This window comes from Arachis duranensis, chromosome 3 (assembly GCF_000817695.3).
Source record: "Arachis duranensis cultivar V14167 chromosome 3, aradu.V14167.gnm2.J7QH, whole genome shotgun sequence".
NCBI classification, from domain to species: domain Eukaryota; kingdom Viridiplantae; phylum Streptophyta; class Magnoliopsida; order Fabales; family Fabaceae; genus Arachis; species Arachis duranensis.
The window spans coordinates 111,797,773-111,815,029 of NC_029774.3; the positions used below are offsets into that span (position 1 = coordinate 111,797,773).

A 17,257-nucleotide genomic window follows, 5' to 3' on the forward strand; every position below is an offset into this window, starting at 1 on the left:
AACTAGTAGCCTAGGGTGTACAGAGATGAGTAAATGACATAAAATTCCACTTCCGGGCCCACTTGGTGTGTTTTTGGGCTGAGCATTGAAGCATTTTCTTGTAGAGACTTCTCTTGGAGTTAAACGCTAGCTTTTGTGCCAGTTTGGGCGTTTAACTCCCATTCTTGTGCCAGTTCCGGCGTTTAACGCTGGAATTCCTGAGGGTGACTTTGTACGCCGGTTTGGGCCATCAAATCTTGAGCAAAGTATGGACTATCATATATTGCTGGAAAGCCCAGGATGTCTAATTTCCAACGCCGTTGAGAACGCGCCAATTGGGATTCTGTAGCTCCAGAAAATCCACTTCGAATGCAGGGAGGTCAGAATCCAACAGCATCTGCAGTCCTTTTTAGTCTCTGAATCAGATTTTTGCTCAGGTCCCTCAATTTCAGCCAGAAAATACCTGAAATCACAGAAAAACACACAAACTCATAGTAAAGTCCAGAAAAGTGAATTTTAACTAAAAACTAATAAAAATATACTAAAAACTAACTAGATCATACTAAAAACATACTAAAAACAATGCCAAAAAGCGTACAAATTATCCGCTCATCATCCGTCATCGTCAAGCACTCATCGTTGAACTTATCTAGGTACTTCCTTGTGGGTTCGTCTGGCTGTTGCGTGACTCCGAGAAAACTGATCGGGTGCTTCGCCTTTGTGATCCTAGTGGTAAATTATGCCATGAATTTTCTGGAGATGTCGTCAAAACAGGATACGGAGCCATTCGGGAGGGCGTTAAACCACTTAATTGTTGGGCTGGCTAGGGTTACCGGGAAGGCCCTGCACTGAACTACGTCGGCCGCTCCTTCTAAGTTCATCTTAGCCTCAAATGCCATTAGGTGTTCTTGTGGATCCTTAGTGCTACCATACTTCATGTCAGTTGGTTTGTCGAAATCCTTCTATAGGCCTTCATGATTCTCTCGGTGAAGGGGGTAGCTCCCATTATCACGTGTTCACTCCTTCTTCGCTTGAAACCTTTCTGGTATCTCCTTTCGTCTTCATCATGATGGCGTTCGGGTTTCCAAGATTTGCTGCGGTTCCTGCGTCGGCCGTGTTATTGATCTGGTGACCTCTCGTGCCTTGCGTCTCTTCGTGACACGGTTCGGGAGACCGCTTTGCTTGTGCGTTCCGTTTGGTACCATTCTTTAGAGGCAACCCGACTTTCCAAAGTCTGTACTCACTGGTGTAGCTCTTGAATAATCCAGTTCACTTATTTTCCAGTCCATCGATTATCCTGGGTTTGCCAGATCGGGGCTTGTCTGTTTGTGGTTGTTGATTATAGGTTGGCTGCGTGTGGATGACGCTGATTATCCTTCCGTGGGTAGGTGGGGGAGGGGAAAACCATCGTTCTGTGGTTCGTGCACTGAGGGGATTTGACGGGTTTGGTTCGTAGTGATGGTTTGAGAATCGTTCTTTGTGTTCGTTTGTCATTTTGCCAAAGCTTGACAAGTCCCCACAGACAGCACCAATGTACAAGACTTCGTTGGTACGGGTTGAGAAAAGGATCGGGGACATGTCGGTCTTGGTGATGATATGATCGGATTTTTGAAGCGGTAGGTGATGGTACCTGCAAAGATACTCCGACGTTCAAATTAAAATGGATTTAAAAAGCAAAAATTAAGGTTGTGTGTGAAAACGTATCCTAAAGAACTTTTGGCTCCTCGTATATAATTTTTTTTAGTTATCTTGTTTTATTTTATTGACTATGATAAAAGATATTCGAATTCGAATTCGAATGTTGGTTAAACTTTTTTTATTTTCTAACCAATTTAAACCGTAGAAAGGATTTTAACCTAAAAGTCAGACCATTGTTTGGCCGTTTTGGGGTCGGGTGGCAGGTCCGGAACAGAGAGAAAATGATTCCTTGTGTTCAATTATAATTTTATTTATTTACACTACATTGATTCTATCATTGGTAACTTTGTTTTGCACCCCCTAAATACGCAAACGCGTCTTGAGTTATAATTATTATGATGGCAAAAATGTAAAAGACCGAGTCTTGTTGCTCACGCGGTATGTTGGAGGTCCACCTTTGATCACTGTCCCCACAAAGATAATTAAGATAATTGTATGGAAAGACGACTTCGCTTTTGACTTCTCAGTTCTCAGTGAGCAAATTACAAATTTGTAAAGACAATATAAAATGTGGGCTATTCAAAGTTGAAGCCTTCAGGGGATTAACACTTTCAAGTGTCCATCTCTTCTTCGTTCAAACCTTCTTCCACACATTCGCCCTCTTCAGCAAAGACTATTCTATTCCATGGCTATCAACGAAGCTTCACCGTAAGTTCTCACTATTAGCTTCGCCACTCAAAATGTCAACAAAATCAAAACCCCGAAACCTTCCACGAAATTACCATAACAACAACAATAATAAATCCGTCTATTAATCAAAACCTCATTATCTGAAGTTTTGTTTTGGGACTATGCAGGTTTGAGAGCAGCGAGATGCTGGCGACTTTCGTGGCGTCGACGCCGCTGCTGGCGGAGTCATGGAGGCTGTGCAACCACGTCAACAGAAGCGCCATCGCTCACCGGAGCTTCGTGGCGGAGCAAATAGGGCGCGTGGCCTACGTGGCTTTCTCGGGCGTGCAAATGGTTGGGGGATCGGACGACACGTGGAGGAACATGGTGCCGTTGGATAGAATTGGTGACGTGGCTTTCTTCTCGTGTATTCGTGAAGGGGAGGAACCTGTCATGGTCCACGCCGGCATCCTCAATCTCTTCAATTCCTTGCTTCATTCATTCCAAACCCAGGTTGGTTTGTTTAATTCCTTTCTTTAATCTTGTCTCATGTATTTGTGTTAGCATATTCTTATTGTTTGCGGCATGTTTATTAATTTCTTTCCTTTTTTAGCAGTCTGAACAAGTTAGGATCGTAATCTTCTAGTTTCTGAATAACGTTACCAGATTTATTAAATTGATCAGAATTTATTTTTTTTATTATTTAATTATAAATTAAATTTTTTTGTTTAATAATTTATAATAATAAATAGATAAGAATTTGATTGTTAAATAAAACCATATTAGAATCAATGAGGATAAAGAAGATTTCAAGACGAAATATGAGAATTTAAGCCATCATTTCTTATAGTACTATAGTAGAATGGGCATTGTGGTTTTTTTGCAGCCATGGATATGTATTCGTTATTTTCTTGGGCTATTCCGATTGATATTGTCTTATATTTTTTAGAATAATACTACACATCTATATTTTATAGTTTAATTTAATTGAATTTTAATTTATAAAAAAAATTAGATAGGTAACATTATTCATCTTTTGATAAGATGTTTTCCTTATTGGTTTTGCTTACGTGACCAAGTTAGTGAGGACTGAGGAGGGCAACATTATTTGCGTATATTTAGAAGGGACAACACCAAAAACGTGATACGCAATAGCATAATCATCCACTAATAAAGAAAAACGATGAAATTGACATCCAATAGAATTATCTTGATCTTCAACCCGTTCTCACTTTCACACTTAGTGTTTTTTCTTTTTTTTTCTTTTTTTAAATGCTAGAATACAAGTAAAATTTAATTTTTTGGTTTATCACTTTGAGCTATCAATCGAATTCTTTTACTTTAGTTTAGTTGGCTTTCTAGTATTTTTGTTATTATTATTATTATTAATATTAAGAAAAAGAATCACTTTGCCATGTTTTTTTATTATCATCTATGACTATGATACAGTAATAACAGTTATTCCCTCATAATGGGCCACTTCCAAGTAACTTTTTGATTACTTTTTTTTTTTACAAAAGCCTGGGAAGCTTTACAATCCTATGGTACACGGTCACCAACTAAATTATAGCAATTCACTGCAGAATTAGTGAAAGACCGAAGAATATTGCATAGTGAGCTTTAGCATTTAGGTGATGGTGGTGGAGGCTGCTTAGTGCTTTCTGTTTAGCTATAGATTAATGTCTCTAATATTCTAATAATAAACTTATAAAAAGCAAAGATCATTTTTATTTTTTGCAGTGAAAAGTGAGGAGTGTCGAGTATTGCCGAGTGTGAACGCTCGCGGAATAAACCTACTTTATGCTGTCTCTCGTACATGAGATGGGTCCCAATTCCCAAAGCAAAGCTATCTATCATTTTCATGGATGTGCTAAGTGCTAACAACCAAGCCCCCACCTAAAATTTTCGGAGCGAAGACTTTTAAGTTTTAACCACTGCCCCCCATCATCACGCAAAGATAATTGCTATTTATAAACAAAGAAATATAATGGTGGGGTGGATTTTCAGAGTCAACAATTCAAATTAAAACTTACTATTATTCTCTTTCATTGCGTACATCATTATTCTACTTTGATGGCTTTTGTTAAATAATAGAAAGAAAAGGAAAGTGAAATTGCTGTCATGTGGGTGATCCCAAAAAAAAAAGGAGTTTCTATTACTAATTTTTCACATACGAATAGTAACTATGACGTTAATCAGAATAAATAAATGTGGAATGAAAGTTTTTTTAATAATTTGAGTAGGTTAAACCAACCTTATTTTTAATCTGATTGGCATAAACTTAATTATCACGGCACAGGAAGATGGATGGGTTTCTTCCCTAAGTATTATTTAAGTTAATGATTCGGGTGCAAGACTACAAACAGTTACCAGTTATCAATTTTGGGAGTAAGTGAAATAGTTAAACAACAGAATGAAAAATAAATGTGTTATAGGTTCATGTTACTAGTATTTGTTCATGCTAAATATTCACTAACAATTAGTATTGATGTTAGAATCTTAAGAGGATAAATTGTTTCCCCTAGAATCTTATTCCCAACTAATAAACTGATGAAAGTTAATGCTACCATTCAGATGCTGGAAATATTGGGAAACAAGGAAACAAAATCAGTTGTGATCACTGGGCATTCAATTGGAGGAGCCACTGCCTCTCTATGCACTCTTTGGCTTCTGTCATACCTGCGAGCAATCTCTTCCTCTGTGTCAGTGTTGTGCATCACTTATGGCTCACCGTTGCTGGGGAATGACTCATTTTCCACAGCTATCTTCAGAGAAAGATGGAGTGGCAACTTCTGCCATGTTGTCTCAAAGCATGACATAATGCCAAGGCTTCTCTTTGCCCCGATTACGCCTCTCACTTCTCAGCTCAATTTCCTCCTTCAGTTTTGGCAATTGTCCATGACTTCTCCAGACTTCGGGAAGCTTGCGGTTCAAATAACTGACAGGGAGAAAGCCAAATTGTTCACCGCCGTGATGGATTACTTGGAAGCAGCAACACAAGGAGACGGAGAAGGAGAAGGAGAAAGCAAAGGGGAAGTGTCTGTGCCCATCCTGTTTCGCCCTTTTGGGAACTATTTGTTTGTCTCGGAAGACGGAGCAGTTTGTATGGATAGTCCTGCCACAATCACCAAGATGATGCATTTGATGCTTGCAACAGGTTCTCCAGATTGTAGTATTGAGGATCATCTCAAGTATGGTTATTATGTTGACAAAGTTTCTTGGCAATTCTTGACTCAAGGAAACTCACCCAAGCAGAGGAGCATTCCTGAATCAAGCTATGAAGCAGGCCTTGAATTGGCCATCCAATCTTCAGGATTGGCTAATCAGGTAACTACACTGCATCTTCACTCTAATACCAATGGTAGTTATTATTATCAATTATTTTAATCACTAGTATCCAGAATAATTTTAGGTTCATATTTTATTGGAAGATTTCACTGAACAAATGACTGTAATACAACTAACAGGAATCTCTAATCATACCTGCCATGGAATGCCTAAAGACAACAAGGAGAATGGGTCCTTCTCCGGTTCTGAATGCTGCATCCCTTGCTCTTTCCTTGTCCAAGGTTGTGCCTTACAGAGCTCAAATAGAATGGTATAAAGCCTTGTGCGATGAACATGATGAACAAGTAGGGTATTATGATTCATTCAAGAGCCGGTCCGCAAAGAGTGCAATGAAAGTCAACATCAACCGTCATAAGCTGGCTCGCTTTTGGAATGATGTGATCGAAATGATGGAGAAGAACGAGCTTCCACACGACTTTGACAGGCGAGCGAAGTGGGTCAACACTTCGCATTTCTATAAACTACTGGTGGAGCCACTAGATATTGCTGAGTATTATAGGAAAGGGTTGCATAGGACAAAGGGCCATTACATGGAGAATGGAAATAGAGAGAGGAGGTATGTGATGTTTGATAGGTGGTGGAAGGATAGAATAAGAAGGGATGGTGCTGCTGAAGAGAACAGTGTGAGAAGCACGTTTGCAAGCTTGACTCAAGATTCATGCTTTTGGGCTAAGGTGGAAGAAGCAAGGGACTGGTTGGATAGTGTTAGAAGTGAGAAAGACACAAATAAGTTGGCTCTTCTTTGGGATAAGATTGAGAAATTTGAGGTTTATGCCAATCAATTGATTGAACAGAAGGAGGTGTCTAAGGATGTTCTTGCCAAGAATTCAAGTTATAGTATATGGGTTGGGGATTTAAGAGAACTGAAACAATTGAGAGAAAGGTTGAATATGTTTCCTCATCAGCTTACCGGCTTTTTGGATGGTGAAGTTGTTCCGTAGTGTGTGCAATTTCGGATCAATAATGTTGATCATTGTAATATATTATGTGTAAGAACTGATCCTGATCCTCCTTATATATGGTATTAGCATTAGAAAGCAGTAGTGAATTATTCTCATCCTAGATCTTCAACCTTTCTGATTCGAAACCACTGAATATTTTCCCAGCAACAAATATGATATAAAACAAAAAAATTGTTGACTTAATAAGTCCACGCAACAGAAATGAGGATTAGAGATACTAATTCTCAATAAAATTTAATTAAAACAAAAGAAAAGCTCAAAGGTCAGCATAATTTATTGTTTTTGGCTAAAAACAATAAATTTTGTTGGTCAACACTTCTCTAATATATTTCAATCAAATTTATGATCATGTTATTAAAACCAAGTTAACAACTGTAATGTATTTTTACCCATTTATCTTATATATCTTTCTTTAAAGAAAAATTTATCAAGATAAAACAAAAAATAATTAGATTAGTTAAATATTAACAAAAAAAAATTGTTGATGCCTTTTGAATGGAATATAGAATAACGAACATTGCCTGGCTTCTGTTTTTCGTTTGCTCGTTGCATGGGCATGGCCAGGGTGGTGTTGAGTTTGCTTTATCTATTTTCCAAACCTTTTCTCTTTCTTTGCAGTGTTGTTTTGTCTCATTACGTAACATTCAATCGAACAAGATTCAAAGGCAAGATTAATAAAAAAAAAGCAATAATTCCATTTGGCATTTGGAATCCCTCTCTATGATCAACTCAATTCAATTTCCAAACTCATTCATCAAAATCTGATTGATGGTATGGGGAATCAGTTCGTCAAGAAGCCAAAGGTCACCGATGTCGATCGTGCAATTCTTGCACTCAAGACCCAGAGACGCAAGCTTTCTCAATATCAACGAAAGGTTCTTCCAACACTATTCTAATTTTGAATTTTTATTTCAATTTGTGCCTTAAAAATAAGATTTTTCCAATTCCATTCTTTCATGATAGTCTTGAATCAAACCCGCTTCTTGAGTTATAAGATGTTCAGTCTTTGGTTGGTGTTCGAAAAAGTATCAATCTTGACCTTATTTCCTCTTTTTTTATTCTCATTTTACCAGCTTGATGCTGTTATTGAAGCGGAAAAGCAAGCTGCACGAGACTTGATTCGTGAAAAGAAGAAGGACAGGGCCTTGTTAGCATTGAAGAAGAAAAAAGCACAAGAAGAACTGCTGAAGAAAGTGGATTCCTGGCTTATAAATGTTGAGCAACAAGTAATGGTTCTATATTCAGATTATTATGAAGATTTCCAATGACTTCTGCCTTTAAACTTAAAACAATTCTCCTTGCTCATCAGTTAGCAGATATTGAACTTGCAAGTAAGCAGAAGGATGTCTTTGATAGTTTGAAGGCCGGAAGCAATGCATTGAAGGCGATACAGAATGAGCTAAACATCGAGGATGTTCAGAAACTTATGGATGATACAGCTGAAGCTAAAGCTTATCAAGATGTAAGTTTAACTGCCTCTAAATTTGTTTTGCTATCCATATTTTGCTGCTGCTTTTCTCTTTTCCCATTCATTATTTCCCTTCCTTGCTTACTGATGGATGCCACTATTTTCTTGAATTTAAAGGAAATTAATGCAATATTAGGAGACAAGTTATCAGCAGAAGACGAGGAGGAAGTTTTGGCTGAATTTGAAAACTTGGAAACTCAGGTATGATATTTTTGGTTTTCCATACTTCTTGGCAAGAGGGATGATATTTGATAGATTAGTTTCTAAGATTTAATTCGCCATAATTATGGTATTGGTTTTTCAGCTTATTGAAGACGATCTTCCTGAAGTTCCCACAGCAGCGTCTATATATACAGACGAGAAACTGGACCTTCCTGTCGTCCCAACCACGGCAGCGGATGTGGAAGTTGCTGCCAATTCTACAAAGAAAGGTACGTATCCCTTTCTCCTCTTTTCTTAAGCATGCAAAGCGAAGGGATGGTCGAACTCTGATAACTCCTAATGATTAATGTTGCAACAGTTATGGAGGAACCCCTGCCAGCTTGAAAGATCATTTGTGACCTGCATGCAAATTTTGGGGAAGCATTGGCCTCCAGGTATTTATGCCCTTACAAGTTACATTTTCAATTTGGACTTGGCATAATTAATTTGCACAGCTTTTGCCATATATAATACGTCAATGACACAAAAGAGCATATTGTAAAGAAAAAAATATAGGTATTAAATTAGGGTCGTAAATCGTAACCTCAAAAATCAAAAGTAACTAAAAAAAAATAAACAGATTGATAACTAGTATTTTTATGAAATTAAGAAAAAAATAGACTTAGTTATTATTGGATCATTAAATTTGAAGATCACTATTCTTCCCATAACTAGGTAAATTTCTGGCAACCGTATTAATTCGGAGGCCACAACTATTGACTTTATAAACTATGATCAATGTAGTCATACAAGGCATTTACCATGCCTTCATTTTATATGAGATGTACTTTCATTTGAATCCTTAATAAATGGTTTTAACCATCTGTATAAACAGCCTGGTATAGTATATCTATATACTTCAATGCGAAGCTAATTCATAGCACTTATAAGGCAAAGACTACCATCTATGATATTCGGAATGCAGCAACATGAAACACAGCAGCAGGAACTAGCAGGTGTGTTATTCGACAAATAACAGGTCTTGTTGAGTATTGGAAACCGGCCAGGGGCGCGTAAAAAGCATGTAGTCCCCAACCCACTAATATACTAGTTGTGTTTCTACCTGTAAAAAGAAACATTCAGTTACAAACCAAACTAGAAATAGAACATTCATAACTGCTAAAAGATTTTAGGATTCTATTTATTTCTATTCTTCCAAATGTATGCTTCCGTAGGTTTTGAACGCTATGTTGTACTATAGATATTGTCTAATAATGAAGTGTGTTATGTTGTCTACTATAGATTTTATTGGAAATTTGGAATACCGCCAATTCTAGAGGCAAAGCAATTTTGTATGCTTACAAGAAAACTGATGCCGGGGGTCTAAGAAAGAACAACTTTGCTATACAGAATCATTATGTTTGTAGAAGATAACAAGAACTGAAGAGTGATTAACTGATTATAGAAAGAAGCCTCGCTTCTAGTTGAGACGGCCCTTTTAAACTTTTCTTCAGCAAATCATGAATACGAGCTTTTCTTTTCAGAAGTGCTAGAATCACAATTATAACCATGGTAATCAAAGAAAACAACAAAGCAATGAGGACTGAGAATATGCCAAGATAAAGAGCAAATTTTGAAACATAAAAGAAGCTAACACGTCAGGGTTAAGGCAAACCTTGGTGACGATGAACTTGTGTAAGCATCAGGAAATCCAGTAAACACATTTGAGTAGGATTTTGTCAAGCATGAAAAATTTGTGATGGGAGGCAGACAATGCACCCTTTCTCCCTTCTTCAAAAGCTGTTGCAAGTTAAGTCTCTGCAACGTCAAAACAGACCTCGAGTCCTTCCAAATGAAGGCAAGGACACCGTCTTGAAATTCAAAGAGGGAACCAGGCTTTGATCCAGGGTATCTGAATCCGTAACCATTTGCAATACCCTCACCCGTGAAAGAATGCTTGATATTAATCGGATAGGAGTCAGCATCAGAGTTCCAAGGAAATGGTTCAGATGAAGGCTCGTTGATATTCACTATAAACATTGCTGAACCATTTGGATGTAACACATAATGTGTGCCTTCCAATATTTTGGTTGCAATGAGAAGCTGTTGTCCATGAGACTCCTCATAAGAGAGCAGAAGAAAGAATAAAGCCTTTCCAGGCTTGTCTTCGGAAGGTTTTCCAGGAGGCCAACCAAAAGTTCCTCCCCATAAACCGGCATAAACTTGGTCCTCCGTTGGATCTTGCAATGGCATCTTGTAAAGTGCAAACCAACTCTCAGGCATATTTGGCCATGCTCGATAAGCAGATAATTTTACAGTTGAGGCCTTTAATGTCAGCATTATTGTATCATTTGATCCAAGAAACTCTTCAAGCCGCACATGCTTCTTCTCATGATGGCTGTTGTTTGAGCTAGACCCTCCTAGCATCTGTTTAAGGCTACCCCAGAATTTTACACCATTTTTTCTCTTGTTATATTGTGCATCACTGCCCTCCCCATCCAGAAGAATAGTTAAAGCCCTTGAACACTCGATACTCTTTCTTCTGTCATCTTGTTCTAATTGCTTAGGACCAACAGCCTCCTCAGAATTTTCTATGTTATCAACTTGACTATGATCGAGCCTGTACATTTGACTAAGGAGTGCCCTTCTTCCCCTCAACAGCACCAATTCTTTCTGGAAATTCTCATAGCAATCCCTTAACCTTGGAAACAAGGGTCCCATTGCCATATGAGGAACCTCTTGCCGAACATGCCTAGTAGTGAACTCAAGCAACTTTTTCCTATCACTTAGAGACAACCTGCCGAAGGGAACCATTGCCTTATTATTACTTCCAACCACTCCTTGTAACCTAGAATTTTCCTTATTTCTTATACATTTTTCCCTTGGTTCAACCTCAAGCAATAGTACATTGCAAGATTTGTTTATGGACTTGAATGATCCATGACAAATATAGTCCAACCCCTTCTCCCTCCCATGAAGAAAAAATGTTGGTGAACCATCAAAATCACCAATAATTTCAAACACAGGAGCCCATAGGATTGGACCATCATGAATCCCCATTGGACCAAGCTCCTGAGGGATTATCCTACACCCAACAACCGATACGAAACCAGGCATGACATAGACAAGGTTCCCAAGCTCAGGATTCTGATGAACCCATATCCCAATCAAGGGTTTAATATTGAGAAGAAAACGGCAAATCGCCTTGTATGATGAGACACCGGTTCTCCAGTCAACAAGGTCTTTATGGGGAACTATCCCCATCCTGTCACACTGTGTAAGCCACACTTTCTCACAGGCTGCAAGAGCATAGAGGCTCCTGCAGCATAAGCTGAGATTACACACATCTCTGGGCAAGAGGAAGCGTGACACCATGGCAAACACATCATCAGGCAGAGAAAGAAACAAACTTGAATTTGAGTTTGAATCAATGGTACCAGGTACCGACATAGTGAGATAACAATAGATCAATCAACCCAGCTATAACTCAATGGTGGAAACAAAAAATTGAAACTTTGAGATTACCCAGAAAAAATTATAAATTTCTGAAATGACGGTTGAAATTCAATTACTTAATGGATAGCAGATACACATGTGGGTGAGAAAAAAAAAAATAACCTACCAGGAAGGAAGTGGGTTGAGTGAGCAAAAACTGAACTGAAATTGATGCAAATTTGTGGGATTTGGGAAATGGGGGTTTCCTGTGAGTTGAGTTAGGGAAGTAGTTACGAGTCAAGTCGTCGCCATTGCGTTGGATTTTCCAAAGAGATGATTCCATCTGTCACTTTCACTGTTACTTTGAGTGCTACTGCCATCTTTGAATCGCCGTGCCCATTCATGAACCTTAGCGCTCGCGTCAAAACTCCCAAAATATTTTTCGTTCAACTTATTAAGGAGACACAATAAAATAAATACGTGGAATCACAAAAAAAAAATTAAATACATAAAATATAAAATTATAATAAAATTTAAATTATAAAATCATTAGAATTAGTATAAATTTAAAAAAATTAATTGATTTATTTAAAATTATAATATCAAAAAAATTTAAATGTAAAATTGAGATTTTAGCTATTATGGTGAAGACTAACCGTTTTAATAAAAAAAATTTAATTTATAAATTTAATATATACCTTTAAGATACCAGATAAATAATTTTTTTTATTATCATAATTGGAGACAAATTCCTACCAATAAATAGAGACAAATGAAAATAGAGAATGAGGTTTTACAAAAATTCGTAAAATTTTTGTAAAATTTAAGAATTATTATATTGTTTTGTTAAATTTTTTATTTTATTTTATTTTATTTTATATGTCAAAAAATTTATGTGTATATTATATATTAAATTTGTGTTTAAATTATATTGAATCGTAATATATTTGATTGAATTAATTTAAATTTTATTATAGTTATATTAACTTTTTTTTTAAAAAAATAATATTCAAAAATATTTATTTCTCTAAAAAAATAAACGAAATCTGAAACAAAGATAAGATCAGAATAAATTTATTAAATGGTTATTAATACGTCACCCTTATCTTTGGCCGCACAAGAACCTCGGCACGTGAGCAGATAATATCGTCGGCCTGATATGTTCAGCACGAAAACAAACAGTAACGGCCTCACCCATTTGAAAATAAAAAACGTGCTCAGCAAACCTAATCACCAAAAAACAAAATATCATACCTAACCTACAAACGAGGACCTATCCACAGTAAATGGTCAAACAACTCCTATAAAGTCGAGCAAATATCCTCGGCTAAGTCTCAAGTTCCATTACCAGTTTTCATATTCACTTATTCACTCTCACTTAATTACTCTCTCTTAAGATTATTACTAACTTGAGCGTCGGAGTATCTTTTGCAGGTATTCCCGCCGCAGTGTTTGATCTTGGCCAACGTAAAGCTCTTCCTCTCTGTTGACGACTTACTCGAAAGCGCTTAAGCTCGGCCTCCTCAGTGTTCGGACGAACCACTTAGCGCCCACCGTGGGGCCCGGAATACATCTGACCCCATTTTTTCCTTATTTCAGTCCTCTACTCTATTTTGCAGGATTCCCAATCCTCGGTCATGGCTGACAAGGAAACTCCATAATTCACACAGGCTGAGCTCCTCGCCCAAATCGCCGAGCTTCAGGCGGAAGTACGGAGGATAGCGGAGTTATCTACGCAGAACAACGGAGAGAACTTCAAAAGCTCGGCTCAAGGGAACGCAGATCCCTTAACAATCACTCCCCCAAAGGAAAAGCTCACCCTCGACAACCCCTTCTCCGAGGAGATCGAAGAACTCCGCGAGGCCCAAAAGACAGATAAGCAACCACATCGAAGAGATGAGGAAAAAGCTCTCAGATCACCAGGCAACAGGGACACAAAGAAACCTTTCAAGCCCGCACAGAAATACAATACGTACACCAGATTCAATACCAGAAGAGAAAACATTATCAAAGAGATTCTGAATGCAAAAATCGTGAAACCACCAGCTCGGGCGGGAAACTACCGAGACCAAAGGTTCGTGGATAGAAACAAGCATTGCGCCTTCCACCAGAAGTTCGGTCATACCACAGACGACTGTATCGTGGCAAAAGACTTGCTCGAAAGACTGGCACGCCAAGGGCTCCTAGACAAATATGTCGAAGGTCGAAAAGCCAGAGGAATAAGCTCGGACGAGAGCGATCATAAACGGACAGTGACAGATAAGAACAAAAAAGAACAGACAACCCCGGATCCGCCCAGAGGAATCATCAACCACATATTAGGAGGATATGTAGGTGGAGGAGAAACAAGCTCGGCCAGGAAGCGGAGCTATAGGGCAATGCTGGCAATCGAAGGAGCATCGCAGCCAAAGAGGGAGGAAGGCCCAGATATTACAATATCTTTTGGTCAATCAAACTTCAGATCGACAAGCCCTAACCTCGACGACCCAGTAGTGATCTCTATCCAGGCCGGATAGCTGTTGGTAAGGAAAACACTGTTGGACCCAGGTAGTAGTGCTGATGTTTTATTTTATTCTACATTTAAAAAGATGAGGTTATCAGAAAAACTAATACAACCCTCCTCGGGAGAGCTAATTGGGTTCTCCAGAGAAAGGGTCCTGATAAACCACTATTTTATGGTTTACAATGTGTTTAATTGTGTGGTTTTATCATGGTCTTTACCCACTTATTCATATAATTAGCATGCATTTATATTTCCTTCCTAAAATTATTACATGATTGAAAACTTACTTCCTGGAGACTTTTAATTAGGTATTTTAATTCTCCTTTATTCCATTCAATGTCGAGATCTGTGCGTTAAGTGTTTCAGGCTTTATAGGGCATGAATGAGTGGGAGATTGGAAAGGAAGCTTGCAAAAATGGAAGAAATACAAGAAATTGAGGAGACGACCAGCGAGAAGTGACGCGGCCGCATGATTCACACGACCATGCAGAAGAGAGGAAATCGCAGTGAAGCAGCCGCATGGCTCACGCGACCGCGCGGATTGGAAAAGCACAAGCAATGCGGAGGCATGGACGACGCGTCCGCATGGAAAAGCAAAATGCCGAATGATGCGTCCGCATGAATGACGTGGCCGCGTGACGTGCGCGATCTGCAGAAATTCAGAAGTCGCTGGCAGCGTTTCTGGGCCGAATTTCAACCCAGTTTTTGGCCCAGAAACACATATTAGAGCCAGGGAACATGTAGACACATAAGAGAACAATTCATTCTGCATAATTTTTAGTTTTAGATCTGGATTTACTCCTCCCCTAGGTTTTGCACTCACTTGAGCATTCATAATTAGGATTGGAAGATATTTTGGCTTTAGCTTTTGAGAAGAGTCTACCTCCGGTACTAGTCATTTTATTTTATTATTTACTTTCTATATTTATTCTTCCATATTCTTAATCCCTCTAGAATTGACATTGGATTATTTCTACAAGTTATTAATATAGACTATTTTTATTTTCAATTAATCCTTTTATTATTATTTATCATGTCTTCTTTTGTTTTCACCATTGATTCTGTGAATTTTATAATTATGATGAGTGAGTAGTCCCATGACTTGATTGGGGGATGATTGAAAGGAAGCCTTGAGTTGAATTACTCAAGAGAGAAATTATAATTGGGTTTATCGTTGAATCAACCTTTAATCATTAACTCTAGTCCTTCCTAAGGAAGAGGATTAGGACTTATGACTAAAAACAGATTTCCAACTTGCTTGACTTTCCTTTACCTAGTAAGGGTTAACTAAGCAGAGTAACTTCCAATTATTAATTAATCTTGAGAGTATTTCAACAAGAATAAGGCTTCCAACTAATCTACTCCCAATCAAGGCTTTTATTTAAAAGTAATTAAATTCTCTAAATTAATTTCCTGCTTATCAACTCAACCATTTTTGAAAACACCCGATTGATAGAATAGCACATCTCTTTGCAACTCGTTGGGAGACGACCTGGGATTCATACTCCCAATATTTTAATTTTTAATATTGTGACAACCCCTTTTTAAATTGATAAACGGATTCTCGACTGGTTAAGGACTGTACTTGCAACGTGTCCCTATTAATGAATTCTTAATTCGCCAATTTTCGCCACGTCAATTTTTGGCGCCGTTGCCGGGGAGTTGCAACAGTGTGCTAGTTTATTGATTGGCATTTATTTAATTGCAATTTTTCTTTTTATTTTGTTACCATGAGCAGTACGTTTCTTTCGTTAAATGATGCGTTCACTTCCTGATCCAAGCTTGCCAGCATTTGACCCTGAGATTGAAAGAACTATTTCTCGTATAAGGCAAGCTCGGCGTCGGCAAATCCTCTTTGAGGACGAACCTGAACCGTCATCCAAGGAAGAAACAAGCTCCCTTTCTACTGATCCAGTTGATTTACGTGCAGGCGACATGGCAGCGCCTAGGAGAGTCACTATCCGGGAGGAAGCAGCCCCTGACTTTACACTCCAACCATTCCAGGCACACCACCCAGCAGTAGCTGTAGATTTCGAAATAAAGTCTTCACTACTCAACTTGATGCCCAAATTTCATGGCTTACTTGCTCAAGAGCCTATCAAACACCTGAGGGATTTTCAGTCTGCTTGTTCTACTGTCAAGCGTAATGGCACCGATGAAATCTCTATTCTGTTAAAAGCCTTCCCATTCTCTCTTGAGGGAAAGGCAAGAGAGTGGTACTACACTCAACCCGGAACAACTTTATCCAACTGGGATACACTTAGAAGAGAATTTTTGGATAAATTCTTTCCAGCTGAAGTTGCCGATAAACCGAGGAAAGACATGTCCATGATCGTTCAGGATGAATCTGAAACTCTATGAATACTTGGAACGCTTCAATAATCTTCTAGAAGCATGTCCGCACCATACGATTGACAAGATAGTGTTGCTCGGCTACTTTACACAGGGCTTGAAATCTCAAGATAGAACCACATTGGAAGGTGCTAGCAATGGGTCTATGAAAAAGTACAAGACTACAGAAGAAGCATGGCAATTGATCAGCGACTGATGAGCGGATAATTTGTATGCTTTTTGGCATTGTTTTTAGTATGTTTTTAGTATAATCTAGTTAGTTTTTAGTATATTTTTATTAGTTTTTAGCTAAAATTCACTTTTCTGGACTTTACTATGAGTTTGTGTGTTTTTCTGTGATTTCAGGTATTTTCTGGCTGAAATTGAGGGTCCTGAGCAAAAATCTGATTCCGAGACCAAAAAGGACTGCAGATGCTGTTGGATTCTGACCTCCCTGCACTCGAAGCGGATTTTCTGGAGCTACAGAAGCCCAATTGGCGCGCTCTCAACGGCATTGGAAAGTAGACATCCTGGGCTTTCCAGCAATATATAATAGTCCATACTTTGCCCAAGATTTGATGGCCCAAACCGGCGCTCAAAGTCACCTACAGAAATTCCAGCGTTAAACGCCGGAACTGGCATAAAACTTGGAGTTAAACGCCCAAACTAGCATGAAAGCTGGCGTTTAATTCCAGAAAAGGTCTCTACACGAAAATGCTTCATTGCTCAACCCAAGAACACACCAAGTGGGCCCGGAAGTGGATTTTTAAGTCATTTACTCAT

At 38.4% G+C, this 17,257-nt stretch overlaps 3 protein-coding genes and 1 long non-coding RNA gene across 7 annotated transcripts; 2 read left to right on the forward strand and 2 right to left on the reverse strand.

Moving 5' to 3' along the window:
- Positions 1 to 2,160: 2,160 nt before the first annotated feature.
- LOC107480207 (lipase-like PAD4) lies at positions 2,161 to 6,691 on the forward strand. Its single transcript, XM_016100355.3, has 4 exons — positions 2,161 to 2,325; positions 2,475 to 2,799; positions 4,861 to 5,613; positions 5,754 to 6,691. The coding sequence occupies exons 1-4, from the start codon at positions 2,303 to 2,305 to the stop codon at positions 6,573 to 6,575; spliced, it is 1,923 nt and encodes a 640-aa protein (XP_015955841.1). The 5' UTR covers positions 2,161 to 2,302; the 3' UTR covers positions 6,576 to 6,691.
- A 656-nt stretch (positions 6,692 to 7,347) lies between these two features.
- Positions 7,348 to 8,948, forward strand: LOC107480182 (vacuolar protein sorting-associated protein 20 homolog 2-like). Of its 3 annotated transcripts, XM_016100324.3 has the most exons (6): positions 7,348 to 7,471; positions 7,670 to 7,822; positions 7,906 to 8,058; positions 8,182 to 8,265; positions 8,369 to 8,495; positions 8,585 to 8,938. In XM_016100324.3, the coding sequence occupies exons 1-6, from the start codon at positions 7,370 to 7,372 to the stop codon at positions 8,608 to 8,610; spliced, it is 645 nt and encodes a 214-aa protein (XP_015955810.1). In that variant the 5' UTR covers positions 7,348 to 7,369; the 3' UTR covers positions 8,611 to 8,938. The 3 variants fall into 3 exon arrangements, with proteins under 3 accessions (XP_015955810.1, XP_015955809.1, XP_052115306.1); XM_016100323.3 differs by having other exon boundaries at positions 7,906 to 8,265; positions 8,585 to 8,948; XM_052259346.1 differs by having other exon boundaries at positions 8,369 to 8,942.
- Positions 8,860 to 11,827, reverse strand: LOC107480208 (F-box protein At5g39450-like). Of its 2 annotated transcripts, XR_002372738.2 has the most exons (3): positions 9,881 to 11,827; positions 9,662 to 9,754; positions 8,860 to 9,328 (listed from the first exon to the last, which is right to left on the reverse strand). XR_002372738.2 is itself a non-coding variant. In XM_016100356.3 (2 exons), exons 1-2 carry the CDS (start codon positions 11,653 to 11,655, stop codon positions 9,325 to 9,327), a joined length of 1,779 nt encoding a protein of 592 aa, XP_015955842.1. In that variant the 5' UTR covers positions 11,656 to 11,827; the 3' UTR covers positions 8,860 to 9,324. The 2 variants fall into 2 exon arrangements, 1 of the variants encoding a protein (XP_015955842.1); XM_016100356.3 differs by lacking the exon at positions 9,662 to 9,754.
- LOC127745736 (uncharacterized) lies at positions 8,860 to 12,062 on the reverse strand. Its single transcript, XR_008007167.1, has 2 exons — positions 11,824 to 12,062; positions 8,860 to 9,324 (listed from the first exon to the last, which is right to left on the reverse strand). It is a non-coding gene; the product is annotated as an uncharacterized LOC127745736 (long non-coding RNA).
- Between the last annotated feature and the right edge of the window lie 5,195 nt (positions 12,063 to 17,257).

Bases quoted from the DNA above. Each gene is read 5' to 3' on its own strand.
- LOC107480207 (XM_016100355.3), top strand. From the start codon at position 2,303: ATGGCTATCAACGAAGCTTCACC. The intron at 2,326-2,474 runs GTAAGTTCTCAC...GGGACTATGCAG, and splicing joins GCTATCAACGAAGCTTCACC to GTTTGAGAGCAGCGAGATGC. The intron at 5,614-5,753 runs GTAACTACACTG...TACAACTAACAG, and splicing joins CTTCAGGATTGGCTAATCAG to GAATCTCTAATCATACCTGC.
- LOC107480182 (XM_016100323.3), top strand. From the start codon at position 7,370: ATGGGGAATCAGTTCGTCAAGAAGCCAAAGGTCACCGATGTCGATCGT. The intron at 7,823-7,905 runs GTAATGGTTCTA...CTTGCTCATCAG, and splicing joins TTATAAATGTTGAGCAACAA to TTAGCAGATATTGAACTTGC. The intron at 8,266-8,368 runs GTATGATATTTT...TTGGTTTTTCAG, and splicing joins TTGAAAACTTGGAAACTCAG to CTTATTGAAGACGATCTTCC.
- LOC107480208 (XM_016100356.3), bottom strand. From the start codon at position 11,655: ATGTCGGTACCTGGTACCATTGATTCAAACTCAAATTCAAGTTTGTTT.